At 39.9% G+C, this 19,630-nt stretch overlaps 1 protein-coding gene across 1 annotated transcript in view; it reads left to right on the forward strand.

The window, feature by feature from the left end:
• The window catches only part of dnah9l (dynein, axonemal, heavy polypeptide 9 like), a 124,111-nt gene that overhangs the window by 20,633 nt on the left and 83,848 nt on the right, over positions 1-19,630 (forward strand). The window contains exons 15-23 of the mRNA XM_057857690.1: positions 552-752; positions 2,657-2,992; positions 7,700-7,777; positions 7,858-7,913; positions 7,984-8,104; positions 10,944-11,113; positions 11,769-11,991; positions 15,040-15,156; positions 15,302-15,388. Of these exons, the coding sequence (XP_057713673.1) occupies positions 552-752; positions 2,657-2,992; positions 7,700-7,777; positions 7,858-7,913; positions 7,984-8,104; positions 10,944-11,113; positions 11,769-11,991; positions 15,040-15,156; positions 15,302-15,388 (1,389 nt within the window). The remainder of the gene's footprint in view (positions 1-551; positions 753-2,656; positions 2,993-7,699; positions 7,778-7,857; positions 7,914-7,983; positions 8,105-10,943; positions 11,114-11,768; positions 11,992-15,039; positions 15,157-15,301; positions 15,389-19,630) is intronic.

A 19,630-nucleotide genomic window follows, 5' to 3' on the forward strand; every position in this document is an offset into this window, starting at 1 on the left:
GCGGTTTTTCACTTAAGGCGTGTTCTGGTCCCCATTTATTGTGAAAAACAACGGATCTCTGTACATATTTAGTATGAACACATTCAATGATAAATCAAACCAATTTCAGCAAAACCAACAAAAATAAAATTCAAACAGATAAAAACAGAAATAAACTCTGGTTATGGCCCTTAATGGTGCTCTCAATTGGATTTTTTTTTTTTTAATTTTTAAAAAATGGTCATACTATTCAAATAATTGTTTGACAACGATAGACATAAGCGTAACCGTGTTAAATATAGAGAGAATATAGATATAACTATCGAAAACAGAGGACTGGCTGTTTGAATGCTTATCTTTGTGTCCCACTGACACAGCTAGAGGTCCAATTCCAATTTGACTCCCAGTCGAAATGAATTGGACCTTGAGCACTGTCAATGGCAGCCAATAATTTAAATAAGTGCACCAAATTAGACACCAATTTTCCTAAACAATTCTCAAATAAGAACTTTCCTGCAGTGCATTAGTGTTGCTAACTCTTACAGATTTTCTGTCATATTTTGTCTTCACAGAGCATTTGGAGTCGCGTTCGCAAGAGCAAAGCAAACTTGGAGGACATCCAAACTCTCATGGGGAAATTGAGCCAGCGTGCATGTGTTACAAGAAAGAGTCGCGACTCTACACTTTTGATATTCTCTGACATTGACGAAAGTGTTGCCAAACAGCACGCTATCGTCAGAAGTACTGGCGAGCAGATACACACTCTCCTACAGGTATGCTAATGGTGTTCGATTATAAAGATAACCGATAATACACAACTTACAGAAAACTAGAAGAGCACTCTGAGAGAGTAGACTTCCGCCTAATAACCCAAATTCAAAGCATTGCCATACTTGGTCGGTTGGGTCCTTTACTTTTGTCCTCATGCCACAAAATGCTATCACTCCTTCTAAGTGTTGGGAATAACGCCGTTATAAATAACGCCGTTACATAACGGTGTTATTTTTTTCAGTAACAGGGTAATCTAACTAATTATTTTTTCTGCCGTTACAACACCGTTACCGTTACTGATGGTCGTTACTTACTCTGAATAAATTGAAGAAACTACCAGCCGTAGCGAGTCAACTCTGCTCTGTTTATTTGTCATCCAAGACTTGGGGTGCGTTCAGGTTCGAGAATAGTGCACGTGTTTTGTTTTGTGCTTTTTCGTAGCAAAGATATACCACACAGGACGTGCTGGCACTGTGTTTCTTTAATAGCACGTATAACTTCAACATTAACACAAACATACGGCTCTAGGCAGGCTGTGTGTCTAACTCACTCCCGCATCATGTGAGCAAAACAATATTGGCGCCGTGTGCACTTTAGGGTGCCTCGGATAATTCTGGATCAGAATAATACTGCACGTACTTCTTATGACTCCAGGCTGTTTGTCCCTGCTCATTCAATTAGACAATGCTTTCCAAAGCTTGCTAACGTTTCTGTTTTTGCTACACCTGAATGCTAGCCTCGTTCCCTTCCCCCACTGTCAGCCAGCAAGAATGCTGCTTCCATCTTGAGGACGGCAGAAGCTTTGAGGGTGACGGGAGGAGTAGGGGGACGAGGCTACCAGAATGCATCACCTGGATAGATGGGATGGAAGTGATTGTGATTGGTTAAGGGGTTAGAGTCATGTGTCATGGTAAGCCAATCAGAGCCAGTGTTTTCGCACACAAACCGGAACAGCGCGTGCGGCAAACACACACACGCAAAACAGATGCAGAGGGATATGATGGCAAAGCATTCAGAGGAAAATTAGTCCTTTACGAGGTGGAGATATAAACGCTATTTCAAGTCAAAATACTTGAAGTACAGTAGGCTATGTCTTCTTGATCAGTTGTCTCAGGTTGTGAGAGTTAGATTTAATTGATTAAACTCACTTTATATTGTTTACTGCTGATTGTTATTTTATTATATTGTTCACTGTTTATTTTTGTTGCACTTCAAGTGTAGGATAAATCTGTTGCTGGTGAGGTGCAATAAATATTACAAGGTTCTATAACACAACTACCTGTCTGTTCTTCTCTATTCAACTGACTCGAATACTGCTCAGACAATTTCAAATTCTTTGACATACAACAACTTCTTTTTAAAGTAACGGAAATAATTACTTTCCCTGGTGACTAGTTACTTTTACTATAGAGTAATTAAGTTACTAACTCAGTTACTTTTTGGAAGAAGTAGTGAGTAACTATAACAAATTACTTTTTTAAAGTAACGTGCCCAACACTGCTCCTTCTCTTTTCATCATATCACCTGCCCTGCAAATTTGATTTAAATAGGTTAATGAATATGTGGCGAAATTCCCTTTCTGATGTCTGTGACCTTTGGACTGATTACCCTAAAATTTAATCATCTCCTCCTGTCTCATATGACATACATATCAGAATCGACAGAATTGACAATAAACCCGTTCTTTTTCTTGTTGTCTTCTTCCTGTTCTTGAATTATCTTGAACAGAAACGTACACAAAGACATGCGGAATGGAAAACCTAACCTCCGCCTTTCATACAGGCGTTTGAATAGAGATTGTACAATGAAAACTGAAATACACTTTTGCTTTAACAGTTTATTCCACTTCTGTCGACTTTTGAGCAAACATGATGCACCACATTTTGCACAAATTCTTTCTTCCCAGGAGAACCAGTCACTCCTGGCAGTGTCAGACCTGAACAGCAACGAGTGGCAGGCCTACTCTGACTACGTGGACCAAATGATCCTAGCAGGCTTCTCTAGCGCCATCCAATGCTCCCTACAGTACCTGCTAAACAACACCGATCCAACCAAGCATATTAATCCACTGTTTGAGGTCCAAATGGTGCTAAACGGCAGCGAGATGTGTTTCGAACCCCCAATAGACTTCAGCAACAGAGGCAACTTCTTTGATATTGTGGACAACATGGTTGCCAACATTCTAAATATGGCATCCTTTATCCCCAGAGTTGCAAAGCACAGCCATGTGGAGCATTACCAGGTCAATAATATCATAATGTGCATGCATATTGAAAGAATTAGAGTTCAGCCACCAGAGGGCAATTATCTATTTTAGGCCATTGTGAAGTTGTCCGATTTATTGCAAAATGTACCCAAAATAGTACATTTGTTTATGCTACGTTTGTCAATTGCAGCCCCTCCGTCGCGGCTGACGGAGTATACCAACTGTCTCAATAACAGAGAGGTGTCCCAACAAGTAGCGCAAATATAGCACAAACGAATTGCAATCTTTTGGGTTTATTTTGCAGTAAATTGGGGGCTGCGAGTCACGTCGTCATTTGAAATTAATATCTCCATTCAAAACTTTTACAGCAGAAACTAGCACAAATGAAGCATAAACGATTGACGCAATTTTTAGCAACGTTACATCAGAATTGGGGGATGGTTGACCTCAGATTGACCGATAAACGAATTGTAAATAGTTAAAAAAACGATAGCAGCACAAGCAAGCACAAAAGTAGCTCAAACGATTGACATCAATTTTATATAAATTGGCATCTGATTGGAGGGGGGGTGGGGACTTCACCGAGGTTTGTTATGGGGTCAATTTAAAAATTCTTTCCTGTACTTTATACAGGTTTTTAGACAATAGGTTCATAAGTTATAGTGATGAAAGTGTTATGATCGTCCTAAAGTTGAACACTCCTAAAAAAAGCTATAAATATATTTTTTTACCTCAACTACTTGCTCACAATTATAATTACAATAGCCATCTCTTTTGTAACAATATTATAGTGTTACAAATACGTTGCACTTATGCCTATTTCTTTCATATTTCAATAGATGTAAATATTTGAACCTTTGCATTAATTGAGCACATGCAGTGAAGAAAATAAATATTTAAACACCCTGGTATTTTGCAAGTTCTCCCACTTAGAAATCATGGAAAAGTCTGAAATTTTCATCGTAAGTGCATGTCCACTGGAGAGAGATAATCTCAAAAGAAAAATCCAGAAATGACAGTGCATATATTTTTTTAACAATTTATTTGCGTAATACAGCTGAAAATAAATATTTGAACACCTGTCTATCAGCTAGAGCAGGGGTCCCCAACCTTTTTTGCACCACGGACTGGTGTGATTTGGGTCTTTGGGTGTTCTGTCAAATTTTGCTCCCAAAGCTTTAGTGCCGGTGAAAAAAAGCCCGCTTTTATAATCTGATGGACTCTCAATGATATCCAACGGTGCTAAAAAACTATTTACATCATAAACATACGTACATGTGCAACGCAAAAATGGCGTAAATTAATGCTTAACGACACGGCGAAGTCGTGAAGTGAGAGCTGCGTGCAGTTGCTGTGTGCAGCTAACATGGCAAACGTAAGTGACTATTCCTTTCTTTAAAGAAAATTTTTAGTGTGTACTTTGGAATCTCTGCATTCGCGGTCATTTTTAACGTTACGCGCATGCCAAATTTGTCAGAACACCGGCAATGTGCAGCAGAAAAATACAGCAAATATAAAATAACATTTGTTTTTAGCCCCGTCGTGTTAAGTGCAGGGAAAATACAACTCACCCGCGGAAAGTGGGAGGCCTGAGCTTGTTTCGTTTTAGACGAGATGGTCCCGAGATGGGAGAGTGAGAGAAGCCCGCTTCACAAAGATACGATGTTGGAAATTGTAGCACAGTTTTCAGCGCTCTCCTGGCGATGTCAGGATATTCTGAAATGACTTTAATCTAGAACCTCGGTAGAGTTTTTGTCTCAATTGCACGTTTAAGGTCGGCGTGATTTGCGATCTCTACAAGCTGATATTCCTGTTGCACAGACATGCTCGAATCACTCGGTTTATTCACATACGGGTCACGAATCCACTCCTTCGCAGTCCGTGGGTCTTTTTTGATTGGGAAGTAGCATTGACTTTGTTTTCTTCGAGGTTGTAGGCTCATCTTCTGACTCGTCAGGTTCCCGTTTCCCCGTAAAAATCTGTCCAAAGACGTCTGTTTTTCAGTCATTCTAGTGTGGGGGCTAATTATTTCTGGGAACAAATGTGATGGGCGACGACCTACGTCATACGTTATTATCGAGGCCAAGCGCACATAGATATTCAAAACAAGATGTACTGCTAACAGTCCAATCAATGCATTTCTATGACGACCTCCTATCCTGTAGTTGTATTTCTAGAGTAGACAGGGATATTGGTGTGTTAAGCGGCAAAGGCCCAAGTCAATCGGCCAGAATGCAGTCATTAATAAATGATTTATTATTTCTGCGCGGTCCCGGTCGCTGGGCTAGAGTTCTGACCCTGAAAGACCTGTTAGTCCACCTATTAAAAGTCCACCCCCACTCTATGTATTATCCTGAATCAGATGCATTTGTTTGAGGTCGATGGCAGTACAAAGACACCTGTCCACCCCATACAATCCGTAAGGCTCAAACTTGTAACATGGTCAAGGCCAAAGAGCTGTCCAAAGACACCAGAGACAAAATTGTTTACCTTCACAAAGCTGGAAAGGGCTACGGAGCAATTGCCAAACAGCTTGGTGAAAAAAGGTCCACTGTTGGAGCAATCATTAGAAAATGGAAGAAGCTAAACATGACCGTCAATCTCAATCGGGGTGGAGCCAATGTAGGATATGACCTCGTAGGGTCTCAGTTATCCTAAGAAAGGCAAGGAATCAGCCTAGAACTACACGACAGGAATTGGTCAATAATAACCTGAAAAGAGCTGGGACCACCGTTTCCAAGGTTACTGTCGGTAATACTCTAGACTACATGGTTTGAAATCATGCATGGCACGGAAGGTTCCCCTGCTTAAACCAGCACGTGTCAAGGCCTGTCATACGTTTGCCTATGACCATTTGAACCATTAAATCGTTAAAAAAAATCATACATTGTGAATACTGGACTTTTCATTTTAGATGATCTCTCTCACAATGGACATTCACCTACAATGTAAATTTCAGCCCCCTCCATGATTTTTAGGTGGGAGAACTTGCAATATAGCAGTGTGTTCAAATACTTATTTTCATCACTGTACTTGTTGCATGCAGTTTTTTAATATTACCGTTCACTTGCCTGTCCCAGTCAAATTGGATTGGTCGTCTAGCGCCGTCAATGGCAGTGAAACATGGTCACTCAATGCCAGCTAGGGATGGATGGGAATCGAAATCCGATTCCAATTCCCAAGTGGTTCCTAGTGTTTTGAGGCCTCGACATCACAATGAAAAAGCTTTAACGATCCCTTTAACGATTCCTAAAGACGCATATTGCGTCGTGACGTGTCTTGTTGTCCAGACGCATCAAACTAGCATGGCGTCAAGAACCACTCGCTCCAAAGTTTGGCTACACTTCACCTGGAAGAGGGTGAAAATATAAGGTTACGATGGTTTAGCGCGAGCATTGCAGCCGGAAACAATGACAGCACGTAGGTTCAAACGCTCGAAAGTCTGTCTTCACTTCACTAGGAAAAATTACAACAAAGCGACTTGCAGTCATTGCAAGGTGGAGATAGCTGCATCGGGTGGGAATACGACCGCAATGTCCTCACCGAGACGCTAAGTCTCAGTCCTGGCTATACAGCGGGCTAAACTCCCAAATGACAATGCAGAAGATGTTGGTATAATATGCTGACTTTATTCAACCATCACTTGAAGAGTGAAAGTAAAAATAGAAATGAAACAAATCAATTTCGTCCCCAATAGCAAACAGGTTTGCATCAACGTAAATCAGCGATGATTAGCTGCTAATACAATAATAACACAAATGGTTAGCATGCGTTTGCTAGCATTAGCACATCGTTCAAACCACTACACAACTGGTGTCCGAACGCGAGTGGAAACACACAACAACAACACAAAAGATGATACATACAGGCGTTGCCTCTGTAGATATTTTACAAACATTAACAAAGAACGTGGGCTCGTAGCAGTGTTTCCCTCTGTCACGAACTTGCTCACTCGCTTGGATGCGGCACTTCTTCGCGTGAGCGCGTTCTTCTTCGCATGAGGAAGCGCAAGGGCTGATTGTGGCTTTCTGAAAAACAATATTTTTTTTACATTTAGGCACTCCTGCAATCGTCACACTTTTTCTTTTACAAAATGACCCCGGCCCCTCATCAGAGAAGGGAAAAGTTATGTGGCCCTCATAGGAAAACGTTTGGGGACCCCTGCTTAACACATATTGCCAAAGGCAGAACAACGACCTATATGCCAATATATACCAATATTTTTTATTTCTATTAGAAAAATGTTTCAGTAAAATGTTAAACATTCTTGTGCATTTGCCACTTATTGCCACAGTTAACATTGAGGCTTTGGGCCTCTTTTGACCTCGTTGTGAGTTTGTAAGGTTGTGGCTTCTGATTAGACAAACTCGATGCCAATCAAAACGTTTGTTCTTCTTTTCCCCAAATTAGAATCGATAAGAGAATCGATAAAGAATCTAATTGTTAAGCAATATCGATAATGGAATCGGAATCGAAAAAATCGTATCAATTCCCATCCCTAATGCCAGCTATATAATGGATCTGATATCTATAACTGTCAATGGCAGTTTATATTTTTTAGGAAAATATGTGTTCTACAGTTTAAAAATTGGATGTGACAGTTTTAGATTCTGCACCCAAACCTTAGCTCGAAGCAGCTGTCAAACATAACTCCCCTCCAGTGTTATTACATTAGTAAATATTTCACACACATGCTGTAAGTCTAACTCTTTGACATTATCAATTTCCCTTTTTTAAATGCAGAGTGACATCAATGAAATGAAAGATTTGTCAGAAATGTGCTACACTTTACGCTCCCGAGTGCGCGCGGCCGTCGTCAGGGTGAGTAGTCTGACCCCATCCTCCTAAAAGTCCGATTACTATGTAGCAGAAGCTATTCAGCTTGTAATATGTTTTTTCAGGTCAGAGAATATCAAGGATCATTTAACAGCTACCGATACCTCTGGACTGATGACAGGTCAGAATGTGGGGGAAGTATTAATGTTTTCTTTAAAGGGGATGATTTGCAGACTTTTTAACGTTCACAGGTCTGAATTCATGAGGCAGTTCCTGCTTTATGGTCATGTTTTAAGTACAGAGGAAGCCGAGTTGTATGCTGACTATGAACTGAAGAAGAACCCACCCACCCTGGAAAACTTTAAAGAGCAGGTCCGTTTAACAACCCCCTGAATCATTTACTGTACATCAAAAACCATTGGGGGAATAAAAAGTACATTAAACTGATTAGACAAGTCAAGGCAAATTTATTTGTATAGGACAATTCAACACAAGGCAATTCAAAGTGATTTACATCGCTTGAAGGTCCACAAAAAGATAAAATAATTCGTAAAAATCACATTAAATCAAAAAGAAAGTTAAAAACGAAAACAATTGAAACAGGAAATAAAAATTAGAATTAGAAAATAATTTAAATTGAAATGAAACCAAAAAATGAATAAAAAGCAAATAACTAATTTGAATTGTATAGACAGCTATGAATATGCTGTGGTGAACAATTGCGTTTTTAAGCCCCGATTTAAAGCAGCTAACAGTTTGAGCACACTTCAGACCTTCAGGTAACTAGTTCCAAAGGTGAGGAGCATTGTAACTAAAATGCTGCCTCACTCTCCTTGGTTCCTGTTCTTGGAGCATAGAGCAGACCAGTTCTAGACGACTTTAAAGGTCTAGATGCTTAATAGAGGACAAACAAATTGTATTTTGGCCCAGGGCCATTATGTAATTGGTAGACAAGCAGTAGCATTTCATAGTCTATCCTTTGACTTACTGGAAGCCAGTGTAACAATTTTATAACCATTGCAATATGGTCCACTTTCCTTGTATTTGTAACGACTTTGGCCTCAGCATTCTGTACTAGTTGCAGCTTCCTGACTGATTTTTATTAAAAACCTGTACATATACCGTTGCAATAGTCCAATCTACTGAAAATGAATGCATGTTTAAGTGTACCCATGTCTTGTCTAGACAGAAGCCTCTTAATTCTGGCTATATTTTTAGGTGGTAGGAAAACTACAACTAAAAATTGGAAAATTCTACATTGAAAGCAACTCTTGGTTGCTTTTTAGTTTTGGTCGATTTTAGCGACGCCGATGGATAAAAGCGTTTGTGTTTTTGCCTTAAGGAAGACTGCATTTCCCATGAGGACCAGCGCACACCCAAACAATGTTGTAAAATCATCAGTGAATAATAAATCAATTTCCCAGTTGCCTTCAGATGGATTAAACAACATTTCGTTTCCAGCAGATGTGTGAAGGACAAATAGTAATATGGCAATGATCCAGTTGTGGCTAAACAATAGGATATGACGGTTAGCTTCCATGTGGCTCAGTGACTTTTGTTATGTACTTCCCTGATCTAAGTACATGTAAGGCCGAGACTTGAATGAAACAACACTTCTTTATTCAGTGTGCTTCTCATCATATATGTCACAGAGACATAACAGAGATCCCCTTTTATACTGTAATACCACACCGACAGGAAGTGCACACTATGGCGACAGCAGTGTGACATAAATATGTCACATCTCCTCCCCCCTTACATAACATGTCCCAGAAATAAACACAAAAATACCTTCTGTTTTTCCATCATTACTTATTACTTATGAATCCAATCTATCATATCAGGCGGTCGCCTGTCACGTGCAGGATAACGACGTTCAACAGTCACTTCCGATTTTCCACTTGTGGAAACAGGTTCCGATACCGTTTCAGGTTCAGTTTGTGCATTGGTTGAATTAGACACAATTACAGCAGGATTGTTTGGGTTTGACACATCCGGTCAGATAGACATTTCTGGTATTTTTGACACATCCGGTAAGCTAGACATTTCTGGTATAATTACACTACTAGCATCATCACAATCAAGAGACAGTTCTGGAGTAGTGTCTGGTGTTCCCAACAATTGATCCACATGGCGACGCCAAACCCCATCAGCTGTCTGAACTGTGTAGGAAACAGGCCCAGTTTGAGCAATGATGGTGGCAGGGGCCCACTTTTCCTTACTCTGGTAACTCCGGGCCATAACAGAGTCACCAGGTGCAAAAACTCGGTTCTTGGAATGCAGGTCTCTGTACTTGACTTGCTCCCGTTGATCCATTTGAACAATCTCGCTCAGGGTTGGTGGTTTCAGAAGATCCATGCCAGTTCGTATCTCTCGAGAAAACATGAGGCTCGCTGGCGACACTTTGGTAGTTGCGTGCACAGATGTTCGGTATTTGAGGAGAAATTCGTGTAGTCTTTGATGGAGTGTACTTTGCCCTTGTGATGCTTTGAGAGCATGTTTGAGGGTCTGCACAAACCTCTCTGCCAGGCCGTTGGTTGCCGGGTGATAGGGAGCCGACTTAATGTGTTGAACCCCATTGGCTTGCAGGAATTCAACCATTTCTTTTGACACAAATTGGGGGCCATTGTCTGAGACGAGTTGTGCAGGGGCTCCGAAACGACTAAGCATCTCCCCTAACTTGTCAATTGCCTTTTCCGATTTGGTTGATTTCATGATAGCTACCTCTGGCCACTTACTATGGGCATCGATAGCAACCAGAAACATTCGATTTTCAAAAGGCCCCGCAAAGTCAATATGAATGCGGTGCCAAGGGTCCTGAGGAAAATCCCAAGGATGAAGTGGGGCTGCAGGTGGATTGTTGCGAATCTTCTGGCAAGATGAACAACTTTTTACCGTCTCTTCGATCTGTTTATCTAATCCTGGCCACCAAAAATAACTTCTCGCCATTTCTTTCATTTTAACAATACCACTGTGACCTGCATGCAGCTGCGCAAGCATTTTAGCACGCAATGACTGTGGCACAATCACAAATGAATGGTTGTCTCTGTGTGCCCTGTGATTGGCTGGCAACCAGCTCAGGGTGTACCCTGACCATTGTTAGCTTGTATAAGCTCCAGCACCCTCAGTTCAGAAGAAAAATGAATGAATTCAACATCGTTTTTGGGGTAATTCCTTCACTGGCAATCAATATGTCTTTATATACTGGCAGATCAATCTGTTTGAGTCTCTACATGAAAGAGTGAACAAGATGGAGGATAGGAGGGTGTTCTGTGGCTGGTTGCAAGTGGACATCAGACCGTTCAAGTACACGTTGATGAATATCATAAAGAGATGGAGCTGGATGTTCAAGGAGCATCTACTTAATCATGTCAACCAAAGGTTTGACCCATGCATGCACACATGCAGATTCCCAATTTTGAAAGCCTCTATTACACACCGAACAGTCATAAACTCATTCACTGTTGTAGTAGTTAGAAAAAGAAAAAGTGGATTTTAAATTTAAACCATCTATTGATCATCCATTGATCTATCATCCAAGCAAATTGGACGTCGATCACAGGTCAGTGGTGGTCAAAAAGTTAACATTTTCCTTTGTTTTGAAGACTTTTCTCAGAAATGTATAGGCTACAAAAATATGCACAGTGTTGTTCATAATTCGTTCATGCATGCCATCCTTTTTGGAGGAATGACGTTCCAACATTATTTAAGTAATGTGGATGCCAAACATAAAACCTGGTTTGAAAAGTTAGTGAAATAAAAATCTTGAGTTCCTATTAGAAAAGTTTAAATCTAGACACATTTATATAGCACCTCTCAACAGCCGAATCGTGCACAACAAGCAACACAGAATAAAAACAAGAACAAAAATAAAACACCAATATAAAACGTATTAATTGGCAATAGCATTTAATTCAGGATTAAGTGAAAAATGTGTGAAAATATGTTGTCAATCATTAGTTTCATACGGTTACAATTCTGGCATTTCTTACTGCTTTATTTAATGAAATGTCCCCCATTGCATTCTATCCTACAGTGTGAGGGAGTTATCATCGTTTGTCCACGACACAACCCTCGGTCTTTCTAACAAGGTGTCCGATGGAGACTACGCCGCCCTTGTGGACGTTATGGGACACCTCATGGCCACGAGAGACCGCCAGATCAGCAACGAGCAGCACTTTAAACCTCTTAAATCTACAGCGGAGCTCCTCAAAACTTATGGGCAAAAACTTCCGGAGAGTGTCTACACACAGCTGGAAGTGGGTGCACAAATGCATGTGCATGGAATAGACAGCTTAGTCAATTATGTAAAACAGACGCAAAAACATAATGCCTGGCAACAACTTTTTCAGTCTTAAAATCAGCGGTGAAAAAGTACAAATTAAAATATGATAATTTGACTTTACTTAAGAAAAATGCAAACTTGCTGCCTTAGAAAATGTTAATTTATGTTACTGACATTGATTAGATGCAATTGACTTAACTATTTCAAATTTTAAAAAACTCAAATTGAACTTAATAATTGGACTATAGTGAATTGTTTATTTTGAGTTTGCAGTAAGGATGCAACAATACTTGGTTTTATATTAAACCGTTCAATACGCCTTCTTTGATTCAATACGCAAAAACATTCAATCTAAATGAAAAGCTCCCAAAATGTATTTTCCGAATTTATTTTTGTCTTTTGTCGTCTCTCTCGCTAAAATGTCCGATGCACCTTTGCCTTGAAAAAACAAACTCTGCCGCAAGCACCCCCCTCCTCCACTCCTCCCCCAAACTGCATGAAAGGTTGGAACTGTGGCTCACGAGGATCATTGTTCGTGAGGAAAGACAGTAACTTCAGGAGGCAGCTTGACGGCTTCAAAATTGTGCAGATAGTTTGTTTGGCAGCATTTTGGGTGAGCTGATATGCTATTCCCACTCGTACATATTGAATAAAGATTGCCTTTCCGGATACGAACAACAAAGACCGCCGATATAGTGTTGCCGACTTAGCTAACCTTGGTTTGACAACAGACAGGTTAAGACAGTGGGTCACAGAGCGCTAACTCACGGTTACATGACAAACAATGAGTGGCAAATGTGTTTATGAAAGTCGATTGTCAAATGCTGGTGTTGTGCAGTAATGAGTAGACGTGACTTCTGTGGCGTTTAACTTTTTTAATGCCTGACAACACTTGCGCGCGCACAAACTTGATATCATCATATAGCAACCGAGATATGCTAAGTTAGATCCCACGCCATTGGCTGTGTGAGCCCAGAGTGACCATGGGACGCGTAGTCCATATACTACATCGATGAATTAAAAACCGCCATGACTGAATGGAAGTTAAGCAGGCCAAATCAATCCTTAGCAGTGACTATAGATAATGCTGCAAATTTTGTTAATTCAGGGGCCGTTTACATGGTGACTCTCCGAGAATACGAAAAATTTCAAATTTGCATATATATGGGCCTGTCTCCATTCGAACAATGTCATAATTTCCGCATGAAAACGATGTAGTATTCATGCCAGGCACTAGGGGGCAGTGCAGACTTACAAGGCGACAGCGAATGATGCACTTTGACCCCAACAAGCTCCTCAGCCTGGAAAAAAATATGCCCGCCCAATTGAAGCAATGGCATTTTTCTTTTGTTTAGAAAGGCACAAAAATGGAAACATTCAACATATTTAATTTAAAAATATTATTAAAACAGTAAATTAAAACCGACATTCCGCCATATTCGCTGTTTTTAATGTTTAGTAGCACCGCTGCACACGCCCAATGTGACGTGTACAAGTGCTGATGTTATCGGCGCAGTCTCGCGCCGCGGGAGCTTTTGATATTCATACGAGCAAGCCCCCCCTCAATCCCCCACAATCGAATTCTTCCACTTTGGAGGCAGGATTCAGAATTTTTCCTCTTCGCCGACACCATATGCATGTGAAGCGAGTCCGCTACTCAGTCATTGTGTCTTTGTGTCGCAGAGTCGCCATGTAAACTGCCCCTCAGTACGTTACACAGATGGGATGTTTTTCTCATGTGGTAAACATACTGTACCTGTTAAGAGAGTAATAGCAATCAACAGTGTGCCACACCTCCTTTTACAAACAGTGAAGATTGTTTTCGGCACTTTTATACAAAATTTCTTCAGGTCAGTAAGAAGTAAGCACATAAATATTATGCACTATAATGCATGTTTATAAGATGGCATTGTTATTTTTGCTTGTTAGCAAAATAAATTAAAAAAAATAATAAAAAATAAACACTTGTATTTTTTGTTTCAGAACATTAAATGTATTGAATCGAATGGAAAATCAGGTCCCACGTATCGAAAATCATACCGAACCGTGACTTAACTGTATCGTTGCATCCCTATTTCACAGTACTCAAAATACCTTGAATGAATCAGATTAAAGTGATTTATTTATTGTGAACTTCCAGAAGAAAGCTCTAGTTGACGGTGTGGTTCACTGTGGACGTGTGCTGGAATGTTTTGGTGTCAGAAAAGCATAAACTAGACAAGGCAGATCTGCGCATGTCTGAAAGAACGCACAAAGAACACTGGGTACAAAAAAAATATTTTTCCTGATTTGACTTAACGGAGATCATGTTAGGCACGTTTTCCAGCCCTAAATTACTACTTATTTATTAAAAATTACTGTTTACAACAGGTTGATAAAAACTGCGTTTCGTTCATTTATATTTAATTAAATTGAATATAGCATCTACAGTGTGCCAAAAACATACAACAACAAAATACTTTTGAAATCCTTGTTATAAAGAATGCAATTAGTCACGATAAATCTCACAGTTAAGTGTGCATTAACTCATGAATGATTGCTGCCAGCCCTCCCAATTAAAATGGATTGGACGTCCATCACCATCAATGGCAGGCAATGAGTTGATATAGATTATTTCGTTAACATGGTAGTACACTGCAAATAAATGTGGGCTAATGAATAGTTTTGAATTTGTTATACCGAGTTTGAGTGATCACAATTAATTTCACTCGATTGTGTTAAAGTGAGTAACATAACATAAAAATACACCAAAAATAACAAGTATCACTAAAAATACCGCTGCTCTACAGTTACTTGGATAAAACTTCTCAAATTGGCATTGAACTGCAGAATGGTACAACTAATCTTCTTACAAAAACTGCGAAGCTTACACTTTCAAACACTTTTGGGTTTTGGCCTTATGTCTGTCTCAATAATACCTGAAACGAAATTTAAAAAAAAAAAAAAAAAGAAAGGTGTAATCACTTTTGGGACGGCTCATATATTGGTGGATCAGCTTATTTACTGTATATGTACTGTACAGGAGCTGCCAGAGAGATGGAAGAGTTTACGGAAAATTGCTTTTACAGTCAAACATGAAGTGGCGCCTCTGCAGTCTAACGAAGTTTCAGTTATCCGCAGGAAATGCGTGCGCTTTGAGGTGAGTTTAATGTTTCGGCAGCCCCCCTGACATCCAAACCTTCTCGTTTTCTTCCATGCATTATAAATGACTGACACAACTGCAAGTGCAGTTTTTTTAATGGAGCTGCTCTAACAGCTGAAAATGCTGCCTCTATTTTTTTCAGGTCAAGCAATATGAATTCAGAGAGAGGTTTCGCACCGAAGTCATTTTTAAGATTGGAGTGGAGGAGCCGTACAAACAAATTGATAAGGTGCAGTATCAATATCACATATTATTATAGGAACATTATTTGGGTGATACAACTTTTGCTTGTGGAATATAAATCGGATCTGAGTTATCTATGTAATGTCAAGTAGAGCTCATTGGCTGCCTTTGACGGTGCTATACGATATTGGAATTTGACCTTTTAGCTACATTGCCGGAATCACTTCAGCTAAACCGCTGAAACCACGCTAGCGCAATACCAACGACTCAGGCAGGTGATTCCTCAACAACCCGGCCAAAAGGCCAAACTCGTGCGCGTTCACCTTAGTTTTAACTCCTTCTACTGACTCCATTTTCAAAATACAAGTTGACCATTTATCCCAAGTCGACAGCAATCAGACAGCAAGGCCAAAAAAGCAAACAGAACCAGACGAAGAAGAAGACTGAATCCAGGGTCACCATATCACAGGTCAACAACACATTCCCAAGAAAAAACAGCACTAGCTAAAGAATTCAGTCTTTTGAAGGCTTTTGTGGAGCGGCTGTGAGCCGGAAGAATGGTGTGTTTGGGCGTTGTATTTGGTTATTGTCTATTATAGATTGAGCAGTAGGGTTCAGGTGTTACTGTTGTCACAGCAACGAGAGTTGAGGATTTTGCCAGCCTCAGCGCCACGAACGTGCTGAGTGTCAACCTCTCAGTCGCGAGTTCCTCTGTTATCAGATGTTCCTTGTGGGAGGAGAAGATGTCCTTTCATTGTTCTGGACTGTCCATTGTTGGTTACCAGAAGAGCTGATAGTGGGATTTGGTGGTCCAGACGTGGGCATGTAGAAGTCATGGCCATCACCTGCTTGTCTGGCTTCGTCAGTGTTAATCTCGCTCAGTCAGCTGCATGACGCGCCCGTTGGGCTTTCGTAGTCAGCAGGCATCCGTATTGTTGTTATCTGCCCATTTTCTTGGCGTTGCAAATTCCAGTCAAGTCCAACTACTCATACTTTAAATATATTCGACTTGTTTTCTTAAACTATCATTAAATGCTATTTATTTTATATTGGGCATGTTAGACTAATACAAAAACTACTCATACTTTAAATATATTCTACTTTTCTTAAACTATGATTAAATGCTATTTATTTTATATTGGGCATGTTAGAGTAATACAAACAATAAATATGGGAAAGGATACTATTCCCTTCAAGGTCCTACTCATTTTGACTGGGAGGAGCGAATGAAAACCATATTGGCCTTTTAGCGCTGGTCATGGCTCTAAAAGATGAGCATTCACAGCCAGTCCGCCCAGCTTAAATAAATTTGATGTCTGTCTGTCAATGGTAGGTAATGAGTTTAAAAATAAAATCAACTTTAGTGTGTTCTTTAGGCGATATAAACAGAGTGAATTTCTGTTTTTATTTATTTTAATTTTCACTAATGTTGAAATTCGCACCCCCCGGCCCAGACGCACCCGAGGACAGCACCAACCTAAACAAGTGCCGCTCGGCTGACGCTGCCCCGCGTGCACCCGCCGGGAAGGCCGAATCTCGCGCGTCCTCTTATTTTAACCCTTTGTACTGACTCCATGTTTCAAAGCTTGAAGAACACTCACCGAAAACAGGTTGACAATTTATTCGTCGACAATGGTAAAAACAAGGCAAAAACAGACGACGGAGGGACAATTCTGGATCCAAAACAAGGCTACATGTTTCCGAGCAGAAAAAATCTGTGTTATCTCAGTGTCCAGTCTTTTTAAAGCCTTTGCTGACGCGGGTCATGTCGAAGGCATGTCCGAAGGTGGGTCTGGGCGTTGCTTTTGGGTCTTCCCCTTGGTGGCCGGTTTTAGGCGGCTTAGGTTCGTGCGCGGATTGGGACGCCCACTATCAACTTTGCTGTCCGGGCTGGTTGTACTTGTTTTAGGACAAAGCGCTTTGTCCTTGGAGTTTGCTGGGAGAGCTGATTGCATGAGTTGGTGCGTCAATCTTGTGATAAGACGGCATTGTGTATCTCTTCTATTTCTTCTCATTAAACTATGGTGTGCTATTTATTTTATATTAGTAGTGTAGTCCTACCGTAAATATGAAAATGATACTATTTCCTGATTAATTATATTACGTGTGTTAGAGTAATGCAAACAGTTAGACGGTGCCAACCTGTACCATATGTATGTGTTAGACTATATATGTGTTAGACTAATGCAGACAATTATATGGTGTGTGCGATGACGATATCGTTTCCCCTTTAATCCCCCTCACGAGCCCCGACAGGGGATCGTAAAAACATGGATGTGGCCTTAGAACTTAGCTTTATCAAGTGGTGGAAGAAATGTAGCAATTGATGAACAGTTTAAACAGGGATGTGCGAAATTTGCAAGTCCCCCTCAGGACTCCTGTTAAGTACTCTTTAAAACAATATGATACCACCTCAAAGGTTTATCCTTGGTTGTATTTGGTCCCATGGCTATAGGCATCAGCTCACAGTGCCCTCTTTGTACAGGTGCATTGAGACCGATTTTTCATGATCAATTAAACGGGCTACCAATCAAGTTAGTCCTGTCGCTAGGAAAAATGAGATATCCATTCAGTTAAATTTAGCCCCATAAATAAAAATAAAGTTAATCTTTAGTTAGGAAAAATGAGAGACACACTAAGCTAAATTTGGTCCATTGAATAAAAACCTTTAAATTAGGAAAAGTGAGAACCGCACTGAGTTAAATTTGGGCCAGTAAATTAAAATTTAAGTACTCCCCTTTTCCACTTCCATAACGTTAGGGTCAACCACCACCTGTAGTAAGAGGGAACTGTGCGCAGCCCCAAACAAAAAGGAAGGCAACAGTGTGTCAAACACCTCAGAAACAGCTTTTAAAGGAGGAAAAAGAACATCACTGACAAATTACTACATCTAAAAACTAGGGCTGTCAAAATTATCGCGTTAACGCGCGGTAATTAATTTTTTAAATTAATCACGTTAAAATATTTGACACAATTAACGCACATGTCCCGCTCAGACAGTATTCTGCCTTTTGGTAAGTTTTACAGCAAGGCTTTTTATGCTGTCCAACAGCGAACTCTTGTGGTCGCTTTGCGACATGGTTTATTGTTTCCTTACCAGTTCATTATGGCTGCACGACGTCTCGGGCTGATAATGTTGTGCTTATATGATCCTTGGACAAGATTTGTCCGTAAGTATGGTTGTTGTAAAGAATGTACATATTATGTTAGTAAGCGAAATGTTATAGTTTTTGTATGAGACGCTTTTTGTTTATGTTTAGTGAACCTGTATAGCGTGCTAAGCTAACGTTGTTGCTAATGCAATGCTTGTGTACTTTTATTTTGTAGTTTTACGACGGTCTAAAGAGGACAATGGTTTGAGGCCATTTTATTAATAAATCACATGAAAAAGGAAGAAGAATTATTAAGGCGTCGTTCACGAGCTGTCTAGCTTTGGAAAAAGTAGACGCTTCAGAGTGAGGACAGCATAGACAGATTTAAATGACAGTAGAGTGAAATGCCCACTACAGTCCTTATGTACCGTATGTTGAATGTATATAACCATCTTGTGTCTTATCTTTCCATTCCAACAATTTATTTTACAGAATATATATATAATTTACAGAAAAATATGGCATATTTTATAGACGGTTTGAATTGCGATTAATTACGATTAATTAATTTTTAAGCTGTAATTAACTCGATTAAAAATTTTAATCGTTTGACAGCCCTACTAAAAACATAACACAGCAAAAACATTCCCCCATTGACTAGAGAATGGTGAAAAAGCGGTACTGTACAAAAGCGGAATGTTGCAATAAAGAAAAACTTGGACACAATGAACTCGAAACTCGAAAAAAACGTCTTCACTCCTTACCAGTTGTTGAAAATGATGTACACAGACGCCCGTAGGCAAACTTTATTCCACCCCAATTAAAGAAAAACTTTATTCCGACCCATTCACCAAAAAATTAATAAATATCCTAATAAAAAAAATATAAAAATAATAAAAGTTATATTCTCCACCTCAAATGACAAAAAATGGCAAAAGGCTGAAGAATAAAAACTGGGACTTAAAAATGGCCCAAATCTACCGAGTACTATGATTTAGAACCTAACGAAAAAAATAGTAGTCTTTGAACAAAAATCCCAAGACTGACTGCAAAAGATCGAAAAAAGGAGACGGAACAATAAAACCCTACTACATAAACAATGTGTATTCCCACCATTTACCAACAATGTCAGGGGCACCTTTCCACACCACATTTCTAACAGCAACATCCGCATGTGAAATCAATAAAAGGGAAAA

The sequence above is a fragment of the Corythoichthys intestinalis genome, chromosome 14 (assembly GCF_030265065.1).
Source record: "Corythoichthys intestinalis isolate RoL2023-P3 chromosome 14, ASM3026506v1, whole genome shotgun sequence".
Classification (NCBI taxonomy): Eukaryota; Metazoa; Chordata; class Actinopteri; order Syngnathiformes; family Syngnathidae; genus Corythoichthys; species Corythoichthys intestinalis.